This window comes from Danio rerio, chromosome 4 (genome assembly GCF_052040795.2).
Source record: "Danio rerio strain M-AB ecotype USA chromosome 4, GRCz13ab, whole genome shotgun sequence".
Classification (NCBI taxonomy): domain Eukaryota; kingdom Metazoa; phylum Chordata; class Actinopteri; order Cypriniformes; family Danionidae; genus Danio; species Danio rerio.
The window spans coordinates 19,007,283-19,033,464 of record NC_141024.2 but is presented as its reverse complement, the minus strand read 5'-3'; the positions used below and the strand labels follow the sequence as shown (position 1 = coordinate 19,033,464).

At 34.0% G+C, this 26,182-nt stretch overlaps 3 protein-coding genes across 7 annotated transcripts in view; 1 reads left to right on the top strand and 2 right to left on the bottom strand.

The window, feature by feature from the left end:
• Positions 1-21,330, bottom strand: part of cfap54 (cilia and flagella associated 54) — a 43,643-nt gene extending 22,313 nt beyond the window's left edge. The window contains exons 1-39 of the mRNA NM_001423554.1: positions 21,144-21,330; positions 20,579-20,684; positions 20,316-20,459; positions 19,518-19,686; positions 19,376-19,434; positions 17,339-17,482; positions 17,128-17,241; positions 16,913-17,014; positions 16,629-16,821; positions 15,124-15,219; positions 14,917-15,029; positions 14,723-14,840; positions 14,449-14,534; positions 13,785-13,922; positions 13,537-13,687; positions 13,116-13,180; positions 12,802-12,927; positions 11,421-11,544; positions 11,269-11,346; positions 11,078-11,199; positions 10,814-10,996; positions 10,634-10,726; positions 9,606-9,791; positions 9,388-9,530; positions 7,925-8,072; positions 7,645-7,800; positions 6,947-7,069; positions 5,697-5,816; positions 5,494-5,617; positions 5,198-5,290; positions 4,971-5,097; positions 4,556-4,652; positions 3,925-4,004; positions 3,252-3,437; positions 2,884-3,062; positions 1,245-1,420; positions 946-1,158; positions 320-513; positions 84-219 (exon numbers count right to left, since the gene is read on the bottom strand). Of these exons, the coding sequence (NP_001410483.1) occupies positions 84-219; positions 320-513; positions 946-1,158; positions 1,245-1,420; positions 2,884-3,062; positions 3,252-3,437; positions 3,925-4,004; positions 4,556-4,652; positions 4,971-5,097; positions 5,198-5,290; positions 5,494-5,617; positions 5,697-5,816; positions 6,947-7,069; positions 7,645-7,800; positions 7,925-8,072; positions 9,388-9,530; positions 9,606-9,791; positions 10,634-10,726; positions 10,814-10,996; positions 11,078-11,199; positions 11,269-11,346; positions 11,421-11,544; positions 12,802-12,927; positions 13,116-13,180; positions 13,537-13,687; positions 13,785-13,922; positions 14,449-14,534; positions 14,723-14,840; positions 14,917-15,029; positions 15,124-15,219; positions 16,629-16,821; positions 16,913-17,014; positions 17,128-17,241; positions 17,339-17,482; positions 19,376-19,434; positions 19,518-19,686; positions 20,316-20,459; positions 20,579-20,684; positions 21,144-21,292 (5,154 nt within the window). The 5' untranslated portion in view covers positions 21,293-21,330. The remainder of the gene's footprint in view (positions 1-83; positions 220-319; positions 514-945; positions 1,159-1,244; positions 1,421-2,883; positions 3,063-3,251; positions 3,438-3,924; positions 4,005-4,555; positions 4,653-4,970; positions 5,098-5,197; positions 5,291-5,493; positions 5,618-5,696; positions 5,817-6,946; positions 7,070-7,644; positions 7,801-7,924; positions 8,073-9,387; positions 9,531-9,605; positions 9,792-10,633; positions 10,727-10,813; positions 10,997-11,077; positions 11,200-11,268; positions 11,347-11,420; positions 11,545-12,801; positions 12,928-13,115; positions 13,181-13,536; positions 13,688-13,784; positions 13,923-14,448; positions 14,535-14,722; positions 14,841-14,916; positions 15,030-15,123; positions 15,220-16,628; positions 16,822-16,912; positions 17,015-17,127; positions 17,242-17,338; positions 17,483-19,375; positions 19,435-19,517; positions 19,687-20,315; positions 20,460-20,578; positions 20,685-21,143) is intronic.
• Positions 21,331-21,973: 643 nt separating this feature from the next.
• Positions 21,974-23,724, top strand: sco2 (synthesis of cytochrome C oxidase 2). 2 transcript variants are annotated; one of them, XM_087247537.1, is made up of 2 exons: positions 21,974-22,038; positions 22,833-23,724. In XM_087247537.1, exon 2 carries the CDS (start codon positions 22,836-22,838, stop codon positions 23,673-23,675), a length of 840 nt encoding a protein of 279 aa, XP_087103663.1. In that variant the 5' UTR covers positions 21,974-22,038; positions 22,833-22,835; the 3' UTR covers positions 23,676-23,724. The 2 variants fall into 2 exon arrangements, with proteins under 2 accessions (XP_087103663.1, NP_001038697.1); NM_001045232.1 differs by lacking the exon at positions 21,974-22,038 and having other exon boundaries at positions 22,833-23,675.
• A 1,464-nt stretch (positions 23,725-25,188) lies between these two features.
• The window catches only part of ncaph2 (non-SMC condensin II complex, subunit H2), a 35,999-nt gene continuing 35,005 nt past the window's right edge, over positions 25,189-26,182 (bottom strand). For all 4 annotated transcript variants that reach the window (XM_087247105.1, XM_087247106.1, XM_087247107.1 and 1 more), the window contains one exon: positions 25,189-25,752. In XM_087247105.1, the coding sequence (XP_087103231.1) occupies positions 25,609-25,752 (144 nt within the window). In that variant the 3' untranslated portion in view covers positions 25,189-25,608. The remainder of the gene's footprint in view (positions 25,753-26,182) is intronic.

The following is a 26,182-nucleotide window of genomic DNA, read 5'->3' as shown; positions in this document are numbered from 1 at the left end:
ATTTAAAGTATAAACAACTGGAATATATATTATGAACTTCTAACATTATTCTAAATGATGTGTATGTGATCATTTCTGTCTACCTTCTCTCCAGAGATGATCTCAGTGTAAGTGAAGTGAGGTTGTGGTGCTGGAGGGCCCCCAAAACAGCTGATCCTGTCCAGAAGTCTCCTCTGAGCATGCACCAGCACAGGGGTTACCATGTGTGAGTAGCGTTCCCTGAAACCAATGAAGCACCTTGTATTTCAATAGATACTCTTTTGAATGAACAATTATATTCATGAACATTACTGTGCTTTGGAATTTTTCAGCCACCTACCGAGTGTAGGTGTTGAAAAGTAGAGCAAGATGAGCAAGAGTCTCCCACTTGGCCTGGTAGTACAGAAGTTCTAGTGTGTGCAGAACTAGAGTCCTCAGCCAGCGCAGATCTATCACTGTCCTATCATCCACTGGAGCAGAGAAGTACAGGCTTGCCTCAAGCTCCCCATCTTCATCATCGTAAACGTTCCACAGCTAGGAATAAAAAAGAAAATATTAAAGCCAGATAACTTTATCTTTCAGTTTATCCATGTTTGAAATATAAATGACTGCACAATGCTGCAAACACCTGATAAACCCCAAGTTCCTGAGACTTTTATTTCAGTATGTTGATATACTTTCAACTAAAATGGAATATAGATTAGGTTGCAGGGCTATCTTTTGGTGTATCATTCACTTGTAGCAATCTACCGGCAAGAGTGCTGTGATTACAAATATTGGGACTGAAGCCGTTAAACTGACATCGACAGATAAGGACCACCATTTTAAAACCAGAAGCAAATGCTCCGATCTGCTTAAAGATTACCAAAAAAAAAAGAAGGTTGTGTGAGAATTAACTTACACAGATTAATTGTTTACCTAAAATAACAATGTGTGCTAAAAAAAATAAACATTAGTTTTTAAAACCTTAAGCTTCTCCATCATGTCCATGAGAAGATCTGAGGCCAGCACCAGTAAAGGAGTGATCTCTGTATACAGTTGCTGTATCGTCAGCTGTCTGGCATTGGCGTTAGGTTCTTGGGATTGCTCCAACATGAGAGTCAGTGTGCAGCATTGATCCCATAGAATTCGACATGCCCACTGTAGAGTTGTCCAGTAGCCCCAGCGATGTGATAGCACCTAGTGTAAAAAATGGGAATGTCATTGATTGATTCACAAGATAAAAAGCAGGTCAAATTAGGCTTATTAAATTGAACTGCATTTACTATAGCTCTGCGCATGTGAGTAGAGGCTTTATCAAGTATGTCCAGTAACTGAGAGGCAGTTTGATCAGCAGAAGCACCGTCAGCTTCAGGATTATGAGTTTGCTGAAAGGTGGAGTCCACATCCCCAACAACACTTTCTGCTGAATTCAGCTCCTCATCACTGCCATTCGGTTCTCCTGAGAATTTGTTGAAAAGTATGACAATCATCAATCAAGCTTCAAATTCTTTCGAGCTGGCTAATGAAAAGGAAAACAAAGCAGAACTCAATCCCACTTTGGGATTTGATGGATTACAGGCCCAAAGGCAACATAGTGACATGAAGCTTCTTCGGGAACCAGAGAGAAGCATGTAACATCTCAAAAGGGTTTGCTTTGGCTCTTTATGTGCTATATACACTTTAAAAACTTTAGTCTGGTTTTATTTATACGTTTTATTTATAAGTTTAGTTTAGTTTTATAAAAGAATTGTACATTTAATTCAGCGAAGATGCATTTATTTTGTTCAAAAGTGACAATAAGGACTGAAAATGTCAATAAACACATGTTAGTGTTTATTTCTTAAAATTAGCCCATAATACAACAAAATAGGATAACAATTAATAGTACAAGGCAAGCTACTGTTTTTGCACCGTACTATAGTAAATGACTTGAATCTGTTATGGTTATTCTACAGCTATGGTGGTAATATCCATGTAATAATAAAAACAGATGACCCAGTTTTTTTTATTACTTTAGGTGTATTAAACTACACTGTTTTACTGTAGTAAAAACTTTAAGTATACTACAGTAATTACAGTATGAACCTATATTTAAGACCACAGTATGCTCTAGCAATTGTTAAACAAGAGTTGTAAATACTATAACATATTTACTATATACATTTTACTATAGTATGATTAAAAAGACTATAGTATTTGTTTATGTTGGTGTTAACATTTATTATTATTATTATTTGTATATATTTGTTTAGGATATGTGGATTCACAATATTTTGATTACATAATTATTCAATCGTTAAAATTTCTATAATTATAAAAAAATATTCATGAGAATAAAACAAGGGGCTACACGGTGGCACAGTAGCTAGCACTTTCGCCTCACAGAAAGAAGGTCGCAGGTTCGAGCCTCGGCTGGGTCAGTTGCCGTTTCTGTGTGGAGTTTGCATGTTCTCACCGCGTTCGCGTGGGTTTCCTCCGGGTGCTCCGGTTCTCCCACAAGTCCAAAAACATATGGTACAGGTGAATTGGGTAGGTTAAATTGTCCGTAGCGTATGAGTATGAATAAGTGCGTATGGATATTTTCCAGAGATGGGTAGAAGCTGGAAGGGCATCCGCTGCATAAAACATACTGGATAAGTTGGCGCTTCATTCCACTGTGGTGACCCCAGATTAATAAAGGGACTTAGCCAAAAAAGAAAAGAATGAATGAATTAAGTATAAAACAGTGTTTTATATTGTCTTACTGGAGTAGTATATTGAGAGGCATTAAATGGTCGTAAAATGTCAATAATATTGTTTATCGCAATACATTTTAGTGCAATGTACAATATTATATGATAGAAATTAGATATCATGACAGGCCTACAATTCCAAAATATTGAGAAATAATGTAGATTCTGCTTTAATGCAGAAGAGATCCACCTTGATTGATCTGTTTTGCTCGATGGTTTCTTTTATTCTGTTTAGTCTGTTGTCCTTGATGAGGTTGAGCTTTGGGAAGAGTCAGTTCAGGTGGTCTAATGTGCTGTGGAGTATTCTTCCACATAACCAGCATTCCACTGTGAGCCAAAGAGAAGAAAGACTGCGGGAGACGACTGAAACTGGAAAGACAAAAAAAAATAAAATTTCAGTCAATTATATACAAAAACAATAAACTTATGGGGGGGTTTAACTATGCACAATGTATAGAAATTCTTTCTAAAAAGTTTTTGAGAAAAATGCATATTCACTAAAGCTTTCACACAAAGCTCTAAATTGATGTTTTTAACTTTGTTATTGCGTTTAAATACCAGAGCTGAGGAGGCGGTCTCAATTTCCTTCTCAACATGCCTAGGTGTGCACGAGCCAGGCTCAGATTGACATGACAGCGCCACAGAGAATCCTCAATGCGCATCTGCCTCAATTTCTGGCGCCGTTGATGTCTTTTGATAAAAGCTGCCAGTTGATTTAGCAAGATGTCCACAGCTTTGACCTCTCTGAGAGACACAATGGTAAATACAGATAAGGTTTAAAAAAGTAATCATTATGCGATACCTTTCAAAATGGGCTTTAAGAAAGACTATTTGTACTTTCATAAAAATATTTTCTACAATGATATAACAATAATACTAAAGATTTCTGCAATGTATTTTTTTAAACTTTCTATTCATCAAATAATAATTCTGAAAAGAAAAGACAACAAAATTCAACAAAATTAAATTTGTAAAAAGCATAAAAATATTAGCAGATTTTATAATATAAGTATTATGTGACACTTGGGTAATAATTATTTTACTATGCTGTCAAGGACATGAAATACATTTTGATATACATTCATACAAAACCAGACTTGCTGAGCATAAGAGACTAAAACAAGCTTATCAATCGTACCAACAGACTTTTGATAGTATTGTTCACAATTATGCATTAAAAAACAATATAAAATATTTCTGTATTTTCAAATCCGGGCAGATTTTTCTTCACCTTTCAGAAATTTGGCACTTCATTGCGTTGAGTAGTTTTTTCTGTAGCAACTTCCTGCCGCTCTTGTCACCTTTTTGTTTCTGCAACATAATTTCAAAGTTCACCCAAAAAAAAACTGAAATCTGAGAAATGTGATTTTTTTCTTCAGTGCATTTTTGTAAATTTTAAGTTGAAGCCTTGGATCCTGACAATACACTGAGCTCCTATGAATGCATACATGATCACATCTGGGAAGATTTCAGATTCTCGACATTTGATATATTTCATAATGTAAAAAAAGCTCATACTTCAGACTGTCATAAACACACTCATACTCCGTTTGCTGTAGATTAAAGTAATAACAGGTAATAATTCCTGCAGAGACAGATATTTTCAGTTCATAAGACCTCAATGTACCCTTCAGAGCCACGGTTATTCATTTTGTTGTGCCTATTTATTTTTATTTGACTTTCAATATGCCAGAACCCTTTAACTTGCATTTTATGACACCCAAAGTTTAATAATCTTCGTTAATCCACTACTATAAAGTGGAATTAAACTTTAATGACATTTATAAACCTAAAGAAAAGAATGAAGCAATAAATGTAAGCAAAGTTGGCATTTGAGTAAATCAACAGAAACATAAGCTTACCTTGGCGTTAAACTCTATCACAGAGGCTGTGAAGTCTTTAGTTTCCTCCACTGGCAAACCTGAGTGTTTCTTTAGCTCAAACAGAGCATCGTCGCGTCTACAAATATTACAGACAGCAAAGACATGTTATACAAAACATCTACATTAAACAGAGCAACGAAGCCCTACATACACACATTTGTTTTTATGAAATGAGAAGACATTTCATAGGTTTTCACAGTTTTAATACTTAAAATAAAAGTTATATGGCCAAACCCTATTAGTAACCACTCACAGAAAACTATACTACTTTTACTTTCTGGAAGAAATTTTTCTTTAAACTAATTTCCTGTGATTTAAAAGCTTTTTGAAAAATCGGGACATGGGCAACGTCCTCATAAGTCACTTTCTCCTTAAATACCTCTGTCATACACACCTGCTAAGCCAGTTCAAGATGTTTTGCTTCCACTCCAAAACCAGATCCAGCTCATCTTCTAGCAAAGCTTTCTGAAGCAAGTGCACAACAAACTCCAGGAAACGAGACTTCTGCTTGAGCTTCATCACTTAATCAAACATACACAGACAAACACATACTGTACATTAGTATATTATATGTCATTCAGTGGATCAGATTTTATCTCAAGTATGTTATGTATTAATTACCCTCTTTAAAGGCATGATGGAGAGGACTGTTTTCAATCACCATGTAAAGTACAACAGGGTCTTCCTGTCCCGACAGGTCACATCCATGAGGCCCTGCAAAATATTAAGCAGAATATCTTTAGCTTTGATGATAAAAAGAAAGCCGCATATTTAAATAAACTCTGGAGGGGAATAAATTACATTATAAATATCAATTAACAAACACTAATAATGATTCACAACATTTTAAGTTAGACTATATCATATAATGCAGCTATTGTGAGATTTCTGCTATGAGGTCTTGAAAAATTCTGTACCTATTTTTATACTGGAAGTGACATCATTATTTCCTAAAGCTTCAGCTCGCATGTTTTTCATGATTATGGCCTCTAAAGCCTTTTGCTGTTCACTGGGCTCCTCATTGGTGAGAGCTGTTTTCTTCTGGAAATTAAAAAAGTATTATGATTATGTGACACACTATCCCAAAAGTTCTAGGATAACTAAAAAACATGATCCTGACCCCATCTTGCTCCTCTGATAATGTTTTTTTGAAGGATTGCTGGGAGTATTCGGTGATCTCCTGAAGCAGCTGCTTTCCTGACTCTAACACAGATGATGCCAAATGAGTCGAGTCCAAGCTCTAAAAACACAGACAAACACATCAAACACCTTTAACACATGCAACTAACTAAAATGTGTACATTTCTAAGGTGATGCTGGATGAAATACACATATCCTACTTTTCAAATATAGACGGTAAGTAGGATTGGTTTTGATTAATTATTATTTTTATTTATTAAATTAAAAGACATTTTACCGGCTTACAAAAGATGTTGTTTTAAAATATACATTCATCAAATATATATATATATATATATATATATATATATATATATATATATATATATATATATATATATATATATATATATATATATATATATATATATATATAAACTATATAAATACAATAAACTATTATAATATACAGTAGACATTTTCACAGTCTGATAATACTTTTTTTTCTGCACAAAGTCCTATTTGTTTTATTTCAGCAATAATAAAAGCAGTTATTAATTTTTTAAAAAACATTTTAAAGACAAAATTATTAGAACCTTAAAGCTATTTTTTTTCTCTATAGTCTACAGAACCATCATTATACAATAAGTTGCCTAATTATTCTATCCTGCCCAGTTAACCTAATTAACCTTTAAATGTCACTTTAAGCTGTATAAAAGTGCCTTGAAAAATATCTAGAAAAATATTATTTACTGTCTTCATGACAAAGATAAAATCAATCAGTTATTAGAAATTAGTTATTAACACTATTATGTTTAGAAATGTGTTGAAAAAAAATCTTCCCGCCATTATACAGAATTGAGGAAAAAAACAAACGGGGTCTAATAATTCAGGGAGCTAATACTTCTGACTTCAAATGTATATTAAAAGTATGATATTTTCCAAAAAAAAGCAGCAACTGTTGCAAAAACATACATTAATAAAAAAAATTAGCATATTAGAATGATTTCTGAAGGACCATGTGACACTACAGTCTGAAATAATGGCTGCTGAAAACTCTGATATTCCATTAAATATATTAAAATAGAAAACTCAAATTAATATTTACAGTATAACTGTTGTTACTGTATTTTTTATTAATACAATGCAGCATTGTTCCACTCGATAGATCTTTGAAAACGCAATTAAAATCTTTGACAAAATCAATTTCAAGTTTCATATTTATTTTTCATTTGACCTTAGAATGACTACCTTTGCTAAGTAATATGTTATAGAGGCGACCATGTGCTGCAGGCACTCTGTGGTGGAAGCAGTGTGTTTCTGCTTGAGGACGTCTGGAATCTCCAACAACACTGTAAAGCACTTCAGTAACACCTGAAACACACAGATCCAGTAAAGCATATATATTTACCATTGCTCTGGCAAAACAGACATATAAACATGATCTCCATAATGTAATGATAAAATTCCTGACAAATGTTTCTCCAAAATCCAGCCAAATCTTCACATACATTTAAATATCAAGCAACAATTTACAAAAAAAAAAAACGGTTAAATAATAATGTACTATTACCTAAATAAAAACATTACACCAATATGAACTAATGTGTGTCTAAGATGTATTAAAAACCCTAACCATAACTACAACAAGTGTCATATGAATCCATGAGTGAAAAATTATCTATACATTTGAACTATCAAACACGTACCAAAATGTAATTCAGGTAGTATTTATTCACACATGAATTCATACAACTCGTGGATCAAGTTAGTTGATTAGCAGATGCTTTTTTTAACTAACATAACAGACCAAGAACAGATTAGCTTACTCTGATAAAAATGAACATCAAATTCAATCATTTTGAAGAGGGTTTAATCAAAAGTTAGTTCCAATTTGCAATAATACCAGCACTCAAAACAAAAATAAGCATATCTATAAAAGCAGTCACCTCTATGACAGGTTCTGACGGGATCTGGTTAAAGATAATTGGAGCAAGAAGGCCATAACAGTTCACTACAGCCTGCAGGGTGTCAGAGCTGTCATTGAGGTGCAGAGCGAGATCAATGGCTACCATCATCCGTTCACATTCTGCAAGTCTGGCCTCCTGTGATGAATGTGCAGATAGAGTGGATAAGGACAGGACTAGGGTTAATTGTTTAACATAAACTAGCCTTTTATATCAGTTATGATTAAAAATAAAAATGTTTCATAGGGGCAATTTGACTAACCTGGCCCCAGATCAAAGGGCCCCCATCACAGAGACTGTCACAGAATAGTGCCTCCTCTTGGATGTGAATATCTGTCTGGATGAAAATAGTGAAGAAAAACAACCGCTGTAGGAGAGGAGAAGAAAGGTGTAGGGTCTCTGGGCGGAGTCTGCATGAAATCAAAATAGAAGACAAAAGGAAAAGATTCATAACAAGACAAATTTCTTTATTTTATTTTATTTTATTTTGTCCTCACCAAACAAATACATCCAATCTCAAAATAAATTAAGCATTTCAAAGTATTTTATTTTATTTATCTTAAATTCCTTTACACTAGGAATTTGCATTTATATTAAAATTAGTTTTTTTGTATACTGAAAATCTAAATTTTGAATCAAAATGCATGCTATGTTTTGATAACACATCCTAAATAAAAAGTTTATATTTTTTATATTTATATACAGTTGAAGTCAGAATTATTAGCGCCCCTGAAATATTAGCCCCCCTTTTTATTTCTTTCCCCAATTTCTGTTTAATGGACAAAGATTTTTTCAACACATTTCTTCATAATAATTTTAATAACTCATTTCTAATAACTGATTTATTTTATCTTTGCCATGATGACAGTAAATTATATTTTAATAGATATTTTTCAAGAAAATATTATACAGCTTAAAGTGACATTTAAAAGCTTAACTAGGTTAGTTAGGGTAAATAGGCAGGTTAGGGTAATTAGGCAAGTTATTGTATAATGATGGTTTGTTCTGTAGACAATCGAAAAAAAATTGCTTAAAGGGGCTAATAATTTTGTCCCTAAAATGTTTTTAAAAAAAATCAAAATTGCTTTTATTCTAGCTGAAATAAAACAAATAAGACTTTCTCCAGAAGAAAAGAATATTATCAGACATACTGTGAAAATGTCCTTGCTCTGTTAAACATCATTTAGGAAATATTTAAAAAAGAAAAAAAATCAAAGAGGGCTAATAATTCTGATTTCAACTATATATATAAAATTGTATGAGTGTGGGTAAATTGCTAGCAAATTAATTGTAATATTTTAAAGGATATTTCGTTTAAAGACAGCATAAACGTTGAAGGGAGATTTCACCCAAGAATGATAATTCTGTCATCATTTACTCACCCGTTACCTTTCAAACCTTTAGGAGTTTCTATTTTTCTGTTGGACCCATAGAAGATGCTTCGAAGAAAGCTCCAAAATAGGCCACACAAATACTTTGGAAGTCAATGGTTACAGGTTTTCTGCTTTCTTCAAAACATCTTCTTTTGTGTTTGGAACCACTTAAGTGTGAATAAATAGTGAGTAAATCTTTACTTTTGGGTAAACTATCCCTTGAATTAAATTGTCTATTCAGAATCAAAATTACCCTCAAAATGCATAAATATATAAATTTGTATATACACAAATATAACAACACATATAAAACAGAAATGACCTTTTATGATTTTAAATTTAAGAACCTTACCTTGTTTGAGCCAGTCTATCAAGACAGTTATTTTCCTCAAGTTCTGGGCCTTCGGCATTTGAGTTTAAGGGAAGGGTAAAGTGGCTCCAAAGCTCATTACATGCTCTCTTGCTAACAGAATGAAGTCCTATTTGGTAAGCCACCTAAACAAAATGACATTGGACATTAAGACACGTGAAAGGCCATTTGAATTGGTGCAAAAAAGTCCATTCATGTACCTGAGCTATATGGGCCCAGGCTGTCAGCAGAGGTAGAGGCAGAGAGGCCAGAAGAGGCTTGGTTGTCTCTCCAATGGCCTTTCCTACCATTTTTCCCTGGGCATCAAAAGCAGCTACTGCAAAAATATACTGCTTATCTGGCTCCAAGCCGCTTACATGAAGTAAGCATTCACCTTTAGCAAGAATCTAGATAGACACAAACTTACTTTGAGGTATTGAGTATATAAACAAACAAACTGATGTTAAAAAGTTAAAGGGATGGTTCACCAACAAATGAAAATGACCTTATTGTTTACTCTCCCTTCACTTGTTCAAAACCTGCTTTAGTTTCCTTCTTCTGTTTAACACAAAAGAAGATTTTCTGAAAATTTCATTAGGTGCTTCCCAAATCCAATACTTATGCACAGCACTATTCTACATCATTTTGTAGTATAAAGAAGTAGTGCATTCACACTTAAAAATAATAGTTGATACACACTTATTCAACCAATAGTGTAGAATGTTGGACACTGCATGCACTTACCTGTCACAGGTTAGCTCACATAGAGAAAGGGGAGGAGCTATTGAATGCTGAGGTTGGATTCATTCATTTTGGATTGTGCAAGCAAACTTTACCTATGTAAGTGATTATGCTGCCTCCTGATCGTGAATGTGGTTGCACAAATGACAGGTACTATTTAGTAGTTTGGGCATCTATTTCACTAATTTGCCAATTATTAAATGTTAAATGGGATAATACCTCAATTTCTGTTTAGTAAATAATGGTAGTGTTCCATTTAGGAATGCACTAAACTTATACACTACATTATTGAGTTTATAAGTGAATAGTGTTTATTGCGTCATTTGGGAAACAACTATTAACTCCTATAGTAAAAAAAAATCCTATAATTGAGATCAATAGGTACTAGCAACCAGCATTTTCTTCATATCATATCTTCTTTTGTGTTTAACAGACGAAAGAAACTCATAAAGGTGTAGCAAATGATGAGATAATTTGCATTGTCGGGTAAACTGTCCCACAACTCTACCATATCTCCAGTCCCAGGCAGGTAGCAGTCTTTGAGACGTACTTTAAGGTTGACACCTTCAGATTCTCTTCCATAAATGCAGTACCAGCTAACCTACATCAGGATAAAAGTGAACTTGAATACTTGAATATTCCAATGAATGAATAACAAAAAAAATGACTGATTTCAAACGGATGCAACCTCCTTCTCCAGTGTGTATGGTGCAGGCTTGAAGGTCATAGAGCGATTGGTGCGTGAGAGAAGTATTGGTGTTGGTGGAGGCTGTCTCTTCTCTGCCGGTCTTGAACTATTCTCTGAAGATAACCAACAACTAACCAGCCTTCTCTCTTCTAGCTCAGCTTTCTCTACCAACATTACGGCCTCCTGGAGAAAGGACAGGGTTCATTGTGTGTTTGTTTTATATTATTATGATTTAAATGTTTCGAGTTGACTTCAAAAACTGACCTCAAGTAATTTCTTGGCCTCTCGGCTTGTCTGGTCCTTCCTGAATGACAATAAAGCCTTCTGCACCAGGAAAACACACTTAGAGATCTTGTTCTTCTTAATTTTTTCAAGCAGCGCAGCATCTGTCAAGAAGTAAATCAGAGTATTCACTACCTGTATTAGTGTTAATGTTACATAAATTTGAAACTCACCTCCTGTAGGTCTGTGTGTTTCTGAAGTCTGAGCTTGATTAGTGTGAGGCTTTTTAAACTCCAACAAACTAATTTCTTCTAAAGAGAAACAAATATACACGTTCATCGGCATGCTTCCACATTGATGATGAAGAATTGCACGTTTCTCTAACCTGTCCAGGAGTCAGAGAGTTTAAGAGCGAGTCTGTGCTTGAAGACCAGCAGCTCTAGATGTAAATCCATGGAAATGATGTAAGAAGTATTGCTGCTCTTGGTGCTCTTGCTGTCACCAAACTTCTATGGTTAAAAGATACATCAGATCTCATAAAGCATGCTTACTATTAAATAGAAACGCACCCTCAAATGGTTGTAAACATATTTATATATATGTAGCAGAGAGAGGGAAAGGTTCAGCATAGAACCTCGAGCCGGAAATCAAACTTGGGTCGTCGTGAGTACCATGATGCAATATGTCGGCACTTAACCTCAAGGATATTGGTGCTGACAATAATTTTTTTTTTTTTTCTGCTGAACTCAAAAACAAGATATTCTGAAACCAGCAATAATAGTTGGAACACAACATACTGTGGAAGTCAATAGTGATTTCCAACACTACTCAAAATATTGTCTTTTGTTCAACAGAGGAAATAAACTCAAACATTGTCAATGATGAGTCAATAATGAGACAATTTTCATTTTTGGGTGAACAATCCCCTTACTCAAAAATGACCTTTGCAGTTTGTTTAAAATACTGGTTTAAATGAGTTGAACAACAAAATTCTCAAGTTTTTGGGACAACTTTTTACTTAAATTTGTAAAAAAGATTAGTTAACTTAATTGATTTGTGGTGGGACAACATTGTGTGGAACCCAGCATTTTTACAGTGATTAAAATGAATTACACAACATACACAATTAGAAGTGCAACATTCATTGTGCCATAAAAATGTCAACAAACTCTAGTCTTTTAGTCAATGCACTTTGGCAGTACCAGTTGACATCCTTTAATAGCACCAGCTCCAAATCATAATGCTTATCACAATCCCGCCAGCATGTCATAGAGCGCCACACACATTGTTTGCTACAGTATTGAACGACATGATATTTATGCCATGCTGTTGAGAACGTACATAATATTTTCACCCTTAACTGAAAGATTTTGTATTGTTAATGTTGTCTTTCAGTGGTTTGATGTCTATATATTTCATACAGTGAACTGTAATAATACACCATACTGTAGATTGTTTTTTTTTCCATACACTTCACTCATCAATGCTACACTGTAAAAAATGCAGGGTTCCACACAGTTCATTCATGTTGTCCCAACACAAATTGATTAAGTTAACTAAACACTTTTAACAAATTTATGTGGATTGAACATTAAAAAATAAAGTTGTCCCAATGAAATCTCAAGAATTATGTTGTTTCTGCAAATTTTAAATAAGCAGTTTGAACGACCCAAAAACATATATATATTATTTAGTGTTCTATGTTGAAATGCTGAAGTGAACTTTTAACATGTTTTGATGATTTTGGACTGCAATCTTGAACCTGCCTGCATGAACACCTCATCAAAGACAGCAGAAGGCCCAGAAAGTGATCTGGCCCTGCCTCTAGACACACAATCCACACAGCGTTCCACCAAATCCAACGCAGTCTGCAGCTGCTCAGTTCTGGACTTCTGTAGACATGTTAAAACATTTTTATTATGGTAAGATACTCATATATCTTCTAAAACTGTAAGTAATTTTGCTGATTTAAATTGAGACCCTTAGATACTAAGGTCATTTTACTTGTTTAGTTTGATCTAAATGAAAAATATTGTGATGATGAACTATTACAGGTTTTTTATTTTCTAGGACAACTTACCATAAACATGGAGCTTGGAGATTTTCTAACAGGGATAGACTCTTCACTGCTATCTTCAGTAGTGGCTACAGAAACAAAAACCCAAAAAATACCTAAATAAATAGTGCAAAATGCAATACAAATGAAACGTTTGAGATTGGTAAAAAAATGAGTGACATGACCTCTGTCATGCTTACAAAAGCTGCATTTTAAAAACATTTTAAGCAATACTAGTGCAAAATATTTCTATAAATAACTTTTCCTGTGTTTGTTGTGTTTTAATTAGAATTTACTTGCAGCTTTGCTAAATAAAACAAACTTTTAAACAGTAAAGTATTTAATACACCCATCTCATCTTTACAGTATTTATAAAATCAAGGTCAGATGATTTTTGACTATCACTGTTACGTATATTATCCTACTTTTTGGTGATACACAGTACCTGTTTTCCTCCCGGATTGTGGTGGAGCATCCGCACTGCTTTCCAGCACCACTGCCATTCTCAAGGTCATTTCAGCCATTAATATGAAGTCCATTTCAGCCACAGGGTGCTCATGGGCCACTTCACACAACAAGAACAAGGTCTCTATCCACTACAGAACCAAAAGCGTAACAAAAACATATGTTTTGGATTCAGAAAAAAAAAGTAGAAGAATGATATCTAGATGCATTGTTATTTTGAATTTTGACCTGATCTTGGTTTGCCATTCTACCCCGGTAGCGAACAGGCTCATAATGCTTCAACTGTGCTCTCTGGAAAATAGATTTGCATTTCGCCCAAAAGAACAGCACAATATCCAGCACCAAGTCTGTATCTGGCTGGATATCCTGCTTGCACAAAAGACAAAATGTATTAGCCCTCCTGTGAAACTTTCATTCTTTTTCAAATGACTGTTAAATAGACTGAAGATTTTATAAATATTAGTGTATTCTGACATAATAGTTTCATAACTAATTTGTAATACCTACATTCTTTTGTATTGCCATAATAGCAGTGCATATTTTACTAGATAATTTGCAAGATACTTGTATTTCAGTGCAATTCAAAGGCTTAACTAGGCTAATTAGTTTACCTAGGCAAGTTAGGTTAAATAGGCAAGTCATTGGACAACAGTGGTTTGTTCTGTAGCCAGGGGGCAAATAGTATTGAACATAGCATTTTTTGTGTGTTTATTCCAGCCAAATAAAACAAAAAACAAAAGGAAATACTATGAAAACTTTCCATGCACTGGGAAATATTTGAAAAATAATAAACATTTCACAATAAGGGATAATTATTTTGTCTTAAATTGTTCATGCACACCATCAGTTTACCAACAACACCTCTTTAGACATTGTGAGAGAAAGACCTGACCTTGTCTGTTCTGCACACACAATCATGAAGTTTCTGAATTAGACTAAAAAATTCTTCTGTCATGACGGCGGGCCCAATATTCTTGTCTGTAATGGAATAAAATCATAAGAGAAGATTTATTCTGAGTATATATACATATATAAAGAAGATTTAAACTCAAAATAATCATACATTCAGTACATAAAAACAATTATATATTTTTTTACACTATTCTAAATATTTGCCTCAATTAATCTATCAAATCTATGTGACAAATGATTAGTACCAGGCTGACCATCAAAATCAGTATCTTTCATGATGAATTTAACTCTCTGAGAGGCCATCAAACGCTCCACAGCTTCCAAAAGCCTGAGTTCCAATTCAAACTTCTGAATCGGGCGGCCCTCCATGTTCTGTGAAGAGGCCAAGAAAAGAGAACTAAGACAGGATTCAGGCTGAATTTTTAAGCAGTGTAACAGATGTACTCACAGGTAAAACAGACAAAAGAGCAGTGGAAAGGGAGCGGAATGTGCTCCATTGTTCATATCTGAAGAGCTGCTTCACAAACTTCACTGCAGCATCTACTGAAATCTTATTCGTTCCTGAGAGACACAAAAGAGAGACCCTGAGCAATTTATATCACAATAAAAAATTAGAGTGGCGAGGAATAAAAGGGAAATTAAATGCAATACTCACCAGTGACAGCCTCTTCAAAAAGAGAGGAAACAGAAGTGACTGCTTTTACAGAGGCAGGCATGCTCTCCTCAATAGTGTGCTCAGAATCACCAAATCCTACAAGATAAGAGAAATTTCGGGTCAGTTTTATTATCAACTTGCACAAGCACAAACCCTTATATTGCATTAAGAAACTACTGTCAGAATGTATTTAGAGATATATTTCTTCAATGTTTATCTCACAATTTTTAAATATATACTAAAACAAATGTCACAGTGAGATAATAATAAAATGTAAAAAATCAAAATCTTCCCATTCTGAGTTTACATCTGACAACATTACCCTTTTACCCCCAGAATTGCAACAATTTCTGGAAATTACAAATACATAGCCTTTCTCACAATGTTGACATATTTTTCACAATTTTTAATTTTGTTTTAAACAAATATTAGAATGGTTAGATACAGTATACGCTTCAAAAATAAAAAAATATTACAAATTCTAAGAGAAAAATGGTCATAATTTACATTTTGAATTTCACAATTGTAAGTTAATAGGCTTTTTTGACATTTGTATATTTTAATTTTTCATTTTTGTTTCAGAATCTTGACTGTTACTTCCACAGAATTTTACATTTACACTCACGATTTTGAAAAAAAAAAAAGATCTGCATTTGTTAATTTAGAGTTGAATTTATAATTAGCAATTACAAGCTTATAACTAGAGCCAGACGGAATCTGCTGACATTTTTTTGCTATTTCTGCTGAGAAGTTTGTAAAAAATCTGCGGATTTATGCAGAATAATTTTAGGAGTATCATAACTAAAAATTTAATAAAAGAAATAAAAAATAATACTTTTTTTTAATCTTGTATTTAATGTTTACAATGCAAATCAAAAGTAGATCCACTTATTTGGTAAACAAAGCAAGTCTCTCATATAATATCTCTACTAAAAGGCAGAAAATATTACTTTACAAACTGTATTGTAAATAAATCATATGAACATTTTTATATTACTATTGTTATATCACAATAATATTAGTGAAATGAATTTAAAAACTGAATAAATATAAATTTGCACACATTTACACAAGTTAATACATAGAGTCAACGATAGGCTAAAAATATGCAGAAATCTGCGGATTTCTGTGCGCAGATTCCGTGTGGGCCTACTTACAATTCACAAATCTTCTACAGCTAGCACATTTTGCATTTTACACGTTGTGACAGCTGCTGCTAGGAAGAAAGCTGCAGCACAGAAAATGCCAGAAGACAAGAAGTCTAATCATACAGATTATCAAGCCATAGTATTTTTAACTTGCTTATCTATCGGTAGATTGCCCATTATGGAAATAAGTTGATGTGATCTTTAATTTGCACATTGTCACCTGCATAAATTGCCACACCCATCTGTGCTTTTATGTGAATTCAATGTCATTTTAACCTGCTTAAATCTGTAAATTTTGCTTTTAAATGCTAAAAGTGACACTAAGTAGCAAAAAAAAAAGCACAAAAAAATGTTTACCAGTCAACAAGCTAATGCCAGCCGAAACAAGCTCCAGTACCACAACCTGGACCTCAAATTCCTCAGGCAAGCCAGTCTGCAGAGGCCTGACTGATTTGTCTTGTAGAGCCTCTAGAACAGCCAAAAACCGAGCAGCATTACCCTCGAATATCTCCATTAGGATGCGTTCAGTTTGTGTGCGAGGCCATGGAGACTATAATAAACAAATATAGAGGGAAGGACAATATTAGAGTAGCATTGGGGGGAAATGCATTGCAGTACACCATATTAAGGTAAATACTCACAAGCTGTAGCTGTTTTAAATTCTTTTTCTTTTTGGGACTAAAGTGGTCTTTGGGTTTCCTTCGGGGCTCGTACACTGAACGCTTAAACACCATCACTGCAAGCTTCTCAACATTAATGGAGCATAAAAGTGATTCAAGACAAGCGTGAAAATATATAGTTATAACACAAGAACCGTAAAAACAACAGCATGTTTAATTGAAGTTACAAATCACACTTTTATTGTGGCCTCCTTATAAGCTTGCTGGGTCTCAAGTGTCATTTCGGAGCCAGTCATCTCCTCCAGCTTGGCCAGTTCATTAATCTTGCTTAGAGCTCGGCGTGCGAACACCTTTTTTACAACAGAAAGTAAAAAAACACAGAATGATATATTAGACATGTAATCTAATATGATTTAGCAAGAATATTTAGACATTTTAGAAACTCACCTCTGCCTGAACTGAAGCACGGTCATGAAAATAGCATTCACACACAGCACAGTAAAGTGTGGCTCTCCATGGCAGGAATTTAGCAGTCAGAAGAGGAACAGAGGTCTCTAGGCATGTGCAAGCCCATAATAAGTACTGTAAAACCTGAAGTTACAAAAGAAATAAAAAATCAAATAAACTAAAATAAAATAAACAAAAAGTATGTTTTCTGAAATATAAATAAGAGATGTAATTTACAGAAATATCTTTTTTTTTTTTTTTTAATTTTAGTATTTATAATAAGTATTTTGCTGCATTACAAAAGTTGATGTGTAAAAATAAGGTAACCTAATGTAGTGAGATTTTTTAAAAAAGAAAGCTGTAAAGAAATTTTTTTTGAGAAAGATTTTAAAGGTTTTCTATGCTCACTAAAGCCGCTATTTATAATACACTAATACACTATTTTTAAATCTGTTTTCTATTTAAATGTAATTTTAAAACTAAACATATTCCTGTTTTTCCTGTTTTTTCTGGTAAACTTGCATTCTTAGCATCATTACACACTCTTCGTTGTTATACAATCCTTCAGAAATCATTCTAATATGATGATTTGGTGCTCAAAACACATCCTGGAAATAGTTGTGCTGTTTATCTGTTTTGTGGAAATCATTTGTCAGGATATGTTAAGGAATACACGCTTTTTAAGAAGCAATTAATTCAAATTGAAATTATTTAACATATATAAATAATTGTATTGTCACTTTCAATGCATTTAGCACATCCTTTAACCCTCCACCGCATGGTGTTCTAATATAGTTGCAAATGTTCATTTCCCTGTCACTGTTTCTTTAAGACCAACATTCCAATTTTTTGTTGGAAAGAGAAGACCTTAGTTTAGTCAATGATGTGCTTTGGTTATGTCACATGACGTGCAGTGTTTTTCTGCGGTGCGATTTCTGACAGACTGGCGTTTATTGTGAGTAGTTGCTGAATGCAAATGTAAACGTCAATGAAAACAAATCCACAAAACATCTGAGACATCACCTCCAGTAAGTTATGCTGACATATTCACAACTCAAAAAACATTTTTATCATATTAGTTTTTTGTAAATAAATAAAATGCATGTTGCCAAATGGCAACACTGTGCAATAGTGGAATGTGCAATAGCTTAGCTAGCTAGCAGGGTCATCTGTGATCTTTGTTGTAACAATAACAACATGAATGCTAGCAATATAATATTGATTAGTCATATGTTAATGGAATTTGAATTATGGACAATTATGGCAATACTATTGATTAGAAATAAATACAGGGAACAGAGTATTAGTGAGCACCACCAAGTTCTATGGTGAGTGAAAGAAGAAATGGACAGAACTGGCTCTTCTTGCAGAAGAAAGTGAGGATGAGATGGATTTTGGTGATCATGAGAGTGATGCAGAATGGACATTTAATAAGAGCAGTGATGGTGACAGTTCAGTATAGTATATAGTACAATATATAACAATTGTTAGATAAGAGCTACATTTTTCTGATGCATCTGGATATATTAGGCTTGTTATTTATTTGTTATAACATTTACTGGAGAAAATCTTTATATTTACTGTATGCTGTATATATGATAATACAATCTTATGCTTTTTTCAATAATATTCAGGGAAAAAATTAAATAAATGAAAGCTGTTGAAATATCGGTTGTTGGAAAGTATGTCATTTATAAGTTCGGTGTTAAAGCTTATAATACTGCAATACCAATTAAATAATTTCAAACAATACAATTATTAATTATTCGGAAAGTTCTAAATTTGAAATTTCTAAGTAAGGGTTAGGGTTAGGTAATATCCACTGTTGGACGTTGTTGCCAGATGGCACCACATAATTAATAAAGTACCTTAAAGAAATTTTCACCTCAAGTTAAGAAATACTAAGAAAAGAAAAACAGTTAAATATTTTTTATAGATCTATCATAATGCGTGCAGTAGAGAATAAAAGTATTAATTTCTTTCAAAAGAAAAACAAAAGACCCCAAAATACATCAACAAAGGCTTGTTATTGAGAACCTGTGAGGTGTGGCCTGCTGACATCAGAAATCTGGATATATTGTATATGTGTAATGAGCCTGTGGGAAAGCGGAAAACAAGTCAGTCATCATTTAATGTCAATGTGATATACTACAGAACACAGAAGTGTTGCTAAAGATACCATTGTACAGGATCCAGCATAAAGCTTCATCAGGCAGAACAGCCTGCATCAGAATGCGCAGAAAACCCAGGATTCTCAGCAGCTTTTGAACCCCGCTCTCACCCAGAGGTGCGCCTTTTTCTTTCTCCAAATAGAAGACGCACTGACATTCTCCCTGAAGAGCACGAAACTAACAGACACAAAGATAAAAGCCATTATCACAAATCAAACAAAAATTATATTTAAAACAGTGTAATATATTTCAGGGCTTCACGGTGGCGCAGTGGGTAGCACGATTGCCTCACAGGAAAAAAAGGTCGCTGGTTCGAGCCCAGTTGGCATGGGTTTCCTCCGGGTGCTCCGGTTTTCCCCAGAGTCCAAAGCAGGGGTCACCAAACTTGTTCCTGGAGGGCTGGTGTCCTGCAAATTGTAGCTCCAACCCTAATCAAACACACCCGAACAAGTTAATCAAGGTCTTAAAAGGTATACTTGAAACACCCAGGCAGGTGTGTTGAGGCAAGTTGGAGCTAAACCCTGCAGGGACACCGGCCCTCCAGGACCGAGACTGGTGACCCCTGGTCCAAAGGCATGCACTAAAGGTGAATTTAATAAGATAAATTGGCCGTAGTGTATGTGTGTGAATGCGGGAGTGTATGGGTGTTTCCCAGAGTTGGGTTGCAGCTGTGAAGGGCATCCGCTGAATAAAAGATATGCTGGATAAGTTGGTGGGTCATTCCGCTGTGGCAACCACTGATTAATAAAGGGACTAAGCCTAAAAGAAAATAAATGAATGAATATATTTCAACAAGGATCTCTAACCGTAAATATGGCTCTCTCTGAATCAAAGCCATCTGAGAAGAAGAACCGTTGGAGGTGATCCAAATCTTGTATGTTTTCCAGGCTTTCTGTGCAAAACTGCTGCAGATACAGCCTGTAGCCCTGCCAGAGAGCAAGCCTGTAAAACTTGAAGAAAATTATAAAGAAAACATTTATCTATGTGCAAAGAGGTGATAACGGGATAACACATTTAAAAAGTAGAATTGGTAGTAAACTGAAAAAAAGTTATAGTGAGATTAAATTACCTTATTGTCAAGGAGGAAATCTGCCGTTAGTAACAGGTGCTCTTCAAAATAAGATTGAGGAAGTCGAGATTTATACTTGTTCCATGTTTCAAACAATTTTAGAGACCTGTAAGTTAACAATAATTTACATCACATGTGAGTAAATTGCTCTTGAAAAATCATATCATAAATAGATAATAAAAACTATATATAAATCTACAGACTAACTTCAATATTAGCCTGAAAGGAAAAAGGTGAAGCCAATTAACTTATCAATGAGTATAAAACATCAGAACTAGTACACAAACAATAATAATAATAAATGAAACAGATAACGTTAGCTATTATCTTAAAAAAATACAATTTACAACTTTACACATACAACTTTGTGTAGATTTTATAGCCTTATATTAGGCCTGAATTTTAAAATAAACTTGATTAATGATTAAGAAATATTAGATTAAATATTAGGTTAGATATCTAACCTAGTAACGTTAATGATAATAATAATAATAGTAGTCCACAAAAATAGACTTTGTTTAGAGTTGTAGTCCCTTATTTTTAGTTGTTTAACTTTATCTCTTACCCTCTAGAGTAGGATCGATAGTCGTCGCTCTGCGGGCCGGAAAGTTTCTTTATAAGCGCTTTAAACTCTTTTAATTCGCTTTGAAAAGCTGAGAGGACAGGGTTGTGTTTATCCAGGGGACCGTAGTAGGACGCTGGTGCGGGTTCCATGTTTCAGCATACGCGCGCGAGCTGGTAATGTGTTTGAGTCTGTTGTTATGGTAATGTTGAGCCCTCCCAAGTCAGTCTGGGCATAGCACGAGCAGGCGCGTGCGTGTGTCCTGATGATTGCAATCTTCTGTCTAAATCTATTAAGTTAATTAAAAGATAATAATATATAGATACATTTAATTAAATTGTACGATAATAATGTAATCTTTTAAGTTTAACCTGAATATTTACAACAGTTGATTCGTAAAAATACCTCACCAGGGCTTTTGTCAAGTCATGTCCGGATTAATTTAGATTGATTTTCTTGGGTGTTGGACGTTAACAATTTACTTGAAATGCAATTTCGAAAACATTTTCCCACAAGTGAATAAATAAAACCTTTCAAATAATTTGAATATTTATATTTTTACAGTCTGCCATCTAGTGGTTATTCGACATCATATATCTATCATTCGCCATTAGATAAAAAATGACGAATCTAGTTTAATGAATAATGAATAAAATAAACAAATTAATACATAAATACACATTATGTAGCATATAATTAGAACATATGAAATATTTATTTGGAATTTTTAAATGAAGAACAAATAATAATTCTACACCATGTGCATTTAAGCCGATTTAAGCTGTAACGGAATCTGCTAACACGAATCGCAAGTGTTCCGCAGCCTCACTGTTGTACATGTAACATGTGAAGATCGAGTTTACATCCTGCATTGAGGACAGGCGAGTGAAATCCCAAGGTTAGTGACATTTATGCGCAATGTAACTATGATTTTATTTATATAACATAGCATTTGAGGGATAGTATATTTTAGAATCAGGGATAGTGATTTGAACTCTTTTTTTTCTTGCAAAGCTAGCTTGCTAATATTGTCATTGACACGCCATAAAATTCTATTTACTTTACACTTCATTATGAAACATTTGTTTCAATGTTAGATTAAAATCCCTATTATTTATTTCTGAGTAGTAAGTATAAAACAGTCTGAAATTTACTGCAATAAAATAACTTTTATTACATGTCTATCTATCTATCTATCTATCTATCTATCTATCTATCTATCTATCTATCTATCTATCTATCTATCTGTCTGTCTGTCTGTCTATCAGCATTTGGTGTAATAATCCTCTCAGCACGACAGCATTTGTTATCATGACTAATTATAATTTTCTGCAAATTAATAGCCTCAAAACAACAGTATGTTTAATTATTTAAATTATTAAAAAATTTAATTTAATGCAAATTTCTATTAGAAAAATAATATTAGTCCTTTATAGCACCTTAATAACATTTTACTAGCAAAGACACACTAATTACTGAATTTTTAGAATTTTCAAGTGGTCTTTTAATTTCTTCCATTGCTGCATTTGCACTTAACTAATCATATTTCCAGTATATCATTTCTATAAAAGGTGCTAATCCTGTTTTTTTCCTGCAAGTTTTACACTTCTTAATCAACTTATTCAAGGTATATTCACTGAACTGTTTGCCCCATTTCACTTTCTCTATCTCTGTCTTTGTTGTTTTTTCCAGAGGATGTTAAGACTGAGGGTATTCGACAGACATAAGAGGTTATGGAGCGTCCTGCAGTCAACAATAAGGGGAAACAACATTTCAAATCACATCCCAAACACCACATGCAGATCTTCAGCTCCACCACATTTATGTGCACGACAAAGAGCCTTTTACTCTCAAAACTCCCCTAAAACTCCAAATCCAGGCTCGTCCGCAGGCATCAAACTGCGCACACGCTTGGTGGTGACGCTGCTTTTTGGAGGTGGCATCATTGGCACTTGGTGGTACGTGCATCAGGAGAAAGAAAAGAGGATTCAGATGCAAAGACTGGAGCAGTTGCGAAAAGTGGCTCTCGGACAGGGAGATTTCCATTTGCTTGATCATACGGGACAGCGCAGAACCAAACGAGACTTTCTAGGACACTGGGTGCTGTTATATTTCGGTTTTACCCACTGTCCTGATATCTGTCCTGATGAGCTGGAGAAGTTGACCAGCGTGGTGCATATTTTGGATAAAGACCCAAGCTTGCCTTCTGTTCAGCCTCTTTTCATCACTGTTGACCCAGAGAGAGATGATGTTTCTGCTATGGCCAGGTATGTGAAAGATTTTCATCCCCGTTTGGTTGGACTGACCGGGAGCGCGGAGGAAGTGAAGCAGGCGGGACGGGATTTTAGGGTTTACGCCAGTAATGGGCCCAAAGATGAGGATGGGGACTATATTGTGGATCACAGCATAGTCATCTACCTGGTCAACCCGGATGGACTGTTTATCGACTATTACAATAGGATGAAAAATGACACCCAGATTGCTGAGAGTATTCGCAATCACATGAAGACCTTTGTTAGATTGTTTCCTGATTAATCTGAGCGAGACGAGTTGTGAGTGTAAATAAAGGTAAATTTTGAAATGATGATGAGCTGAGTCTTTGTGTGCATTATGCTAATATGGGGTATAAATTGTTGAAAATTTTTAGTTTGTAATCTAAATAAAGCTGAAATGTACATGTAATTATTATTATTAATTCTATTTTTAGGTGACATGGTGGCTCAGTGGTTAGTACTTCACCTTCCGAGGTCACTGGTTTAAGCCCCATCTGGGTCAGTTGGCATTTCAGTGTGGAGTTTGCATGTTCTCATGTTTGTGTGGTTTCCTCCAGGTGCTCCGGTTTCCTCCACAGTTAGAGATGCGGGGTGAATTGAATAAACTAAATTGTTCATAGTGTATGTATGTGAATGGGTGTGTATGGATGTTTCCCAGTACTGGGTTGCAGCTGGAAGAGCATCCGCTGTGTAAAACATATGCTGGACAAATTGTCGGTTCATTTCGTGGCGACCCGATTAATAAAAGGACTAAGTAGAAGGAAAATGAATGAATTATATTTATTAATAATAAAATTATAAAAATGACTTGTGCCTTTTTTCAGATTGACATACTAAAATGAAACTTTTTTTTATTATATTACATAAAAGTTAATACATTTAATATTATTATATATAAAAGACACTAAAATAACACATTTCAGGTAATTATGGAGGCAACAAACCCCCTTTAATACTGAATTACTGAAATAAAAACAAATGAAAATATTAGACAAAATATACATAATATTACATTCAATACTTACAATAGTAAATAAAGGGGTTGTAATAGATTTCTACTATTATAACACTATATTATAATTATGATAATGTTTTTAATCGATTATTGATTCAGTATTTCTATCTACAGATTATTTTTACAGTTGATTTCATATTTTAATTGTTTTTTGACCAAATTTGACTAAACAAAGTACTTCAGGTACTTAAAATAACTCTTTAGATAACCCGATCATTAAAACATTGGGGATTTTGAAATAAATTCAGGTTTCATATAAAGGCAGTCATTTAAAATGGGGCCCGGCCGATAAACTATATTATATAGAAATATGAATCGCAATAAAATTTGTGTCAATAACAATGATAAGCTCTTGACATTTTCACTCTATATTGATCTTAGAGCCAATCACACAACAGAAATGTGCAACAATGCGAATCTAAAAGTGTGTTGATATTAGAGATGTACCGAAATTTTCAGCTGCCAAAATATGTTATGCCATTTAATGAGCGCTCTAATTTGTGTGGCTTCACTCATTGTTGGGGTACTCTTTTAAACCAGGAAGCATGAACAACTTATATCAAATATATATATTATCGTTCAATTAGGAAAATAATTATTGAGATTGTATTTTTTGTCGTATCGCCCAGGCACAATTTAAAACTAAACATATTTTTATTTATCCAAATTATAACACAAAAATACAAAGACATCTCAACAATACCAGTACATCTTCTGTTCACTTGGATCTTTCACAAACACAAACAGACACAATAAGACATTTTTGTGCAGCACTTTCAGTTTTTCTTTTATTTAACGTGTGAATCTTCTACAATTGATAAAAAAGGCTTAGGAGACTGTACAGACATGCAGTTTACTGAATGTAAATAGGTTGAAATTTGAACATCTCAGAAAGTGAATAGAAACAGACCGTTTTAACAATTTAACAGACTTTCCTCATGAAATTTGATGTTTGGATATTAAAATGTATGAAGACACCTGTCATTTCTTCATTTCAGCATTCAATCCAGCAAGTTAAAACATCAAATTCAAAAGCAAGTGCAAAGCTGGAAATCAGAACATGAGTCTGAATGACCTAAAAGCTGTAGGATAGAGAATCACAAAGCCTTTTTATCTGTAAATATATGATAAATAGCTTCTGTTCCAAAGGTAAGACATGATAAGCACAACAAGTAAAAGCTCAGGGAATATCTGTAGCAGCGGTTGCGTTGTAGGTTTTGAGACGTTCGTGAGCCCTCTGAGTAGTCAATAAAGTGAGCTCCATTGTGTCCACGCTGCAGTCAAGACCGTCCACTTTGTCAACCTCCACTGTATAATCGTTGGCCTGTAACAAAAAGCACAGCATCAGATCATAAACTGTATTTGTTTTGTTTTCAAAGATAATATTTCAGCTTAAAAAGTTTTGGGATCAGTAATTTTTTTGTATGTTTTTAAAATAGTTTTCTTAATAAAAATAGTTTTAGTAAGTAATTAATTTAAAGCAGAATTTTCAGTGTCATTATTATTATTAGTGTCACATGACCCTACAGAAATCATTCTTACATGGTGATCTGCAGCTAATATATATATATATATATATATATATATATATATATATATATTATTCATACTATTATCAGAGTTGAAAACAGTTGGCCATGTTTTTTTGTAGAAACTATGATACAGTACTATTCAAAAATTACCCTTAGAAATTAATTTTACTTTAATTCATCAAGGATAAAGTGAAGAGTGTATATAACATTTAAAAAAAATAC

Bases quoted from the DNA above. Each gene is read 5' to 3' on its own strand.
- sco2 (XM_087247537.1), top strand. From the start codon at position 22,836: ATGTTAAGACTGAGGGTATTCGACAGACATAAGAGGTTATGGAGCGTC.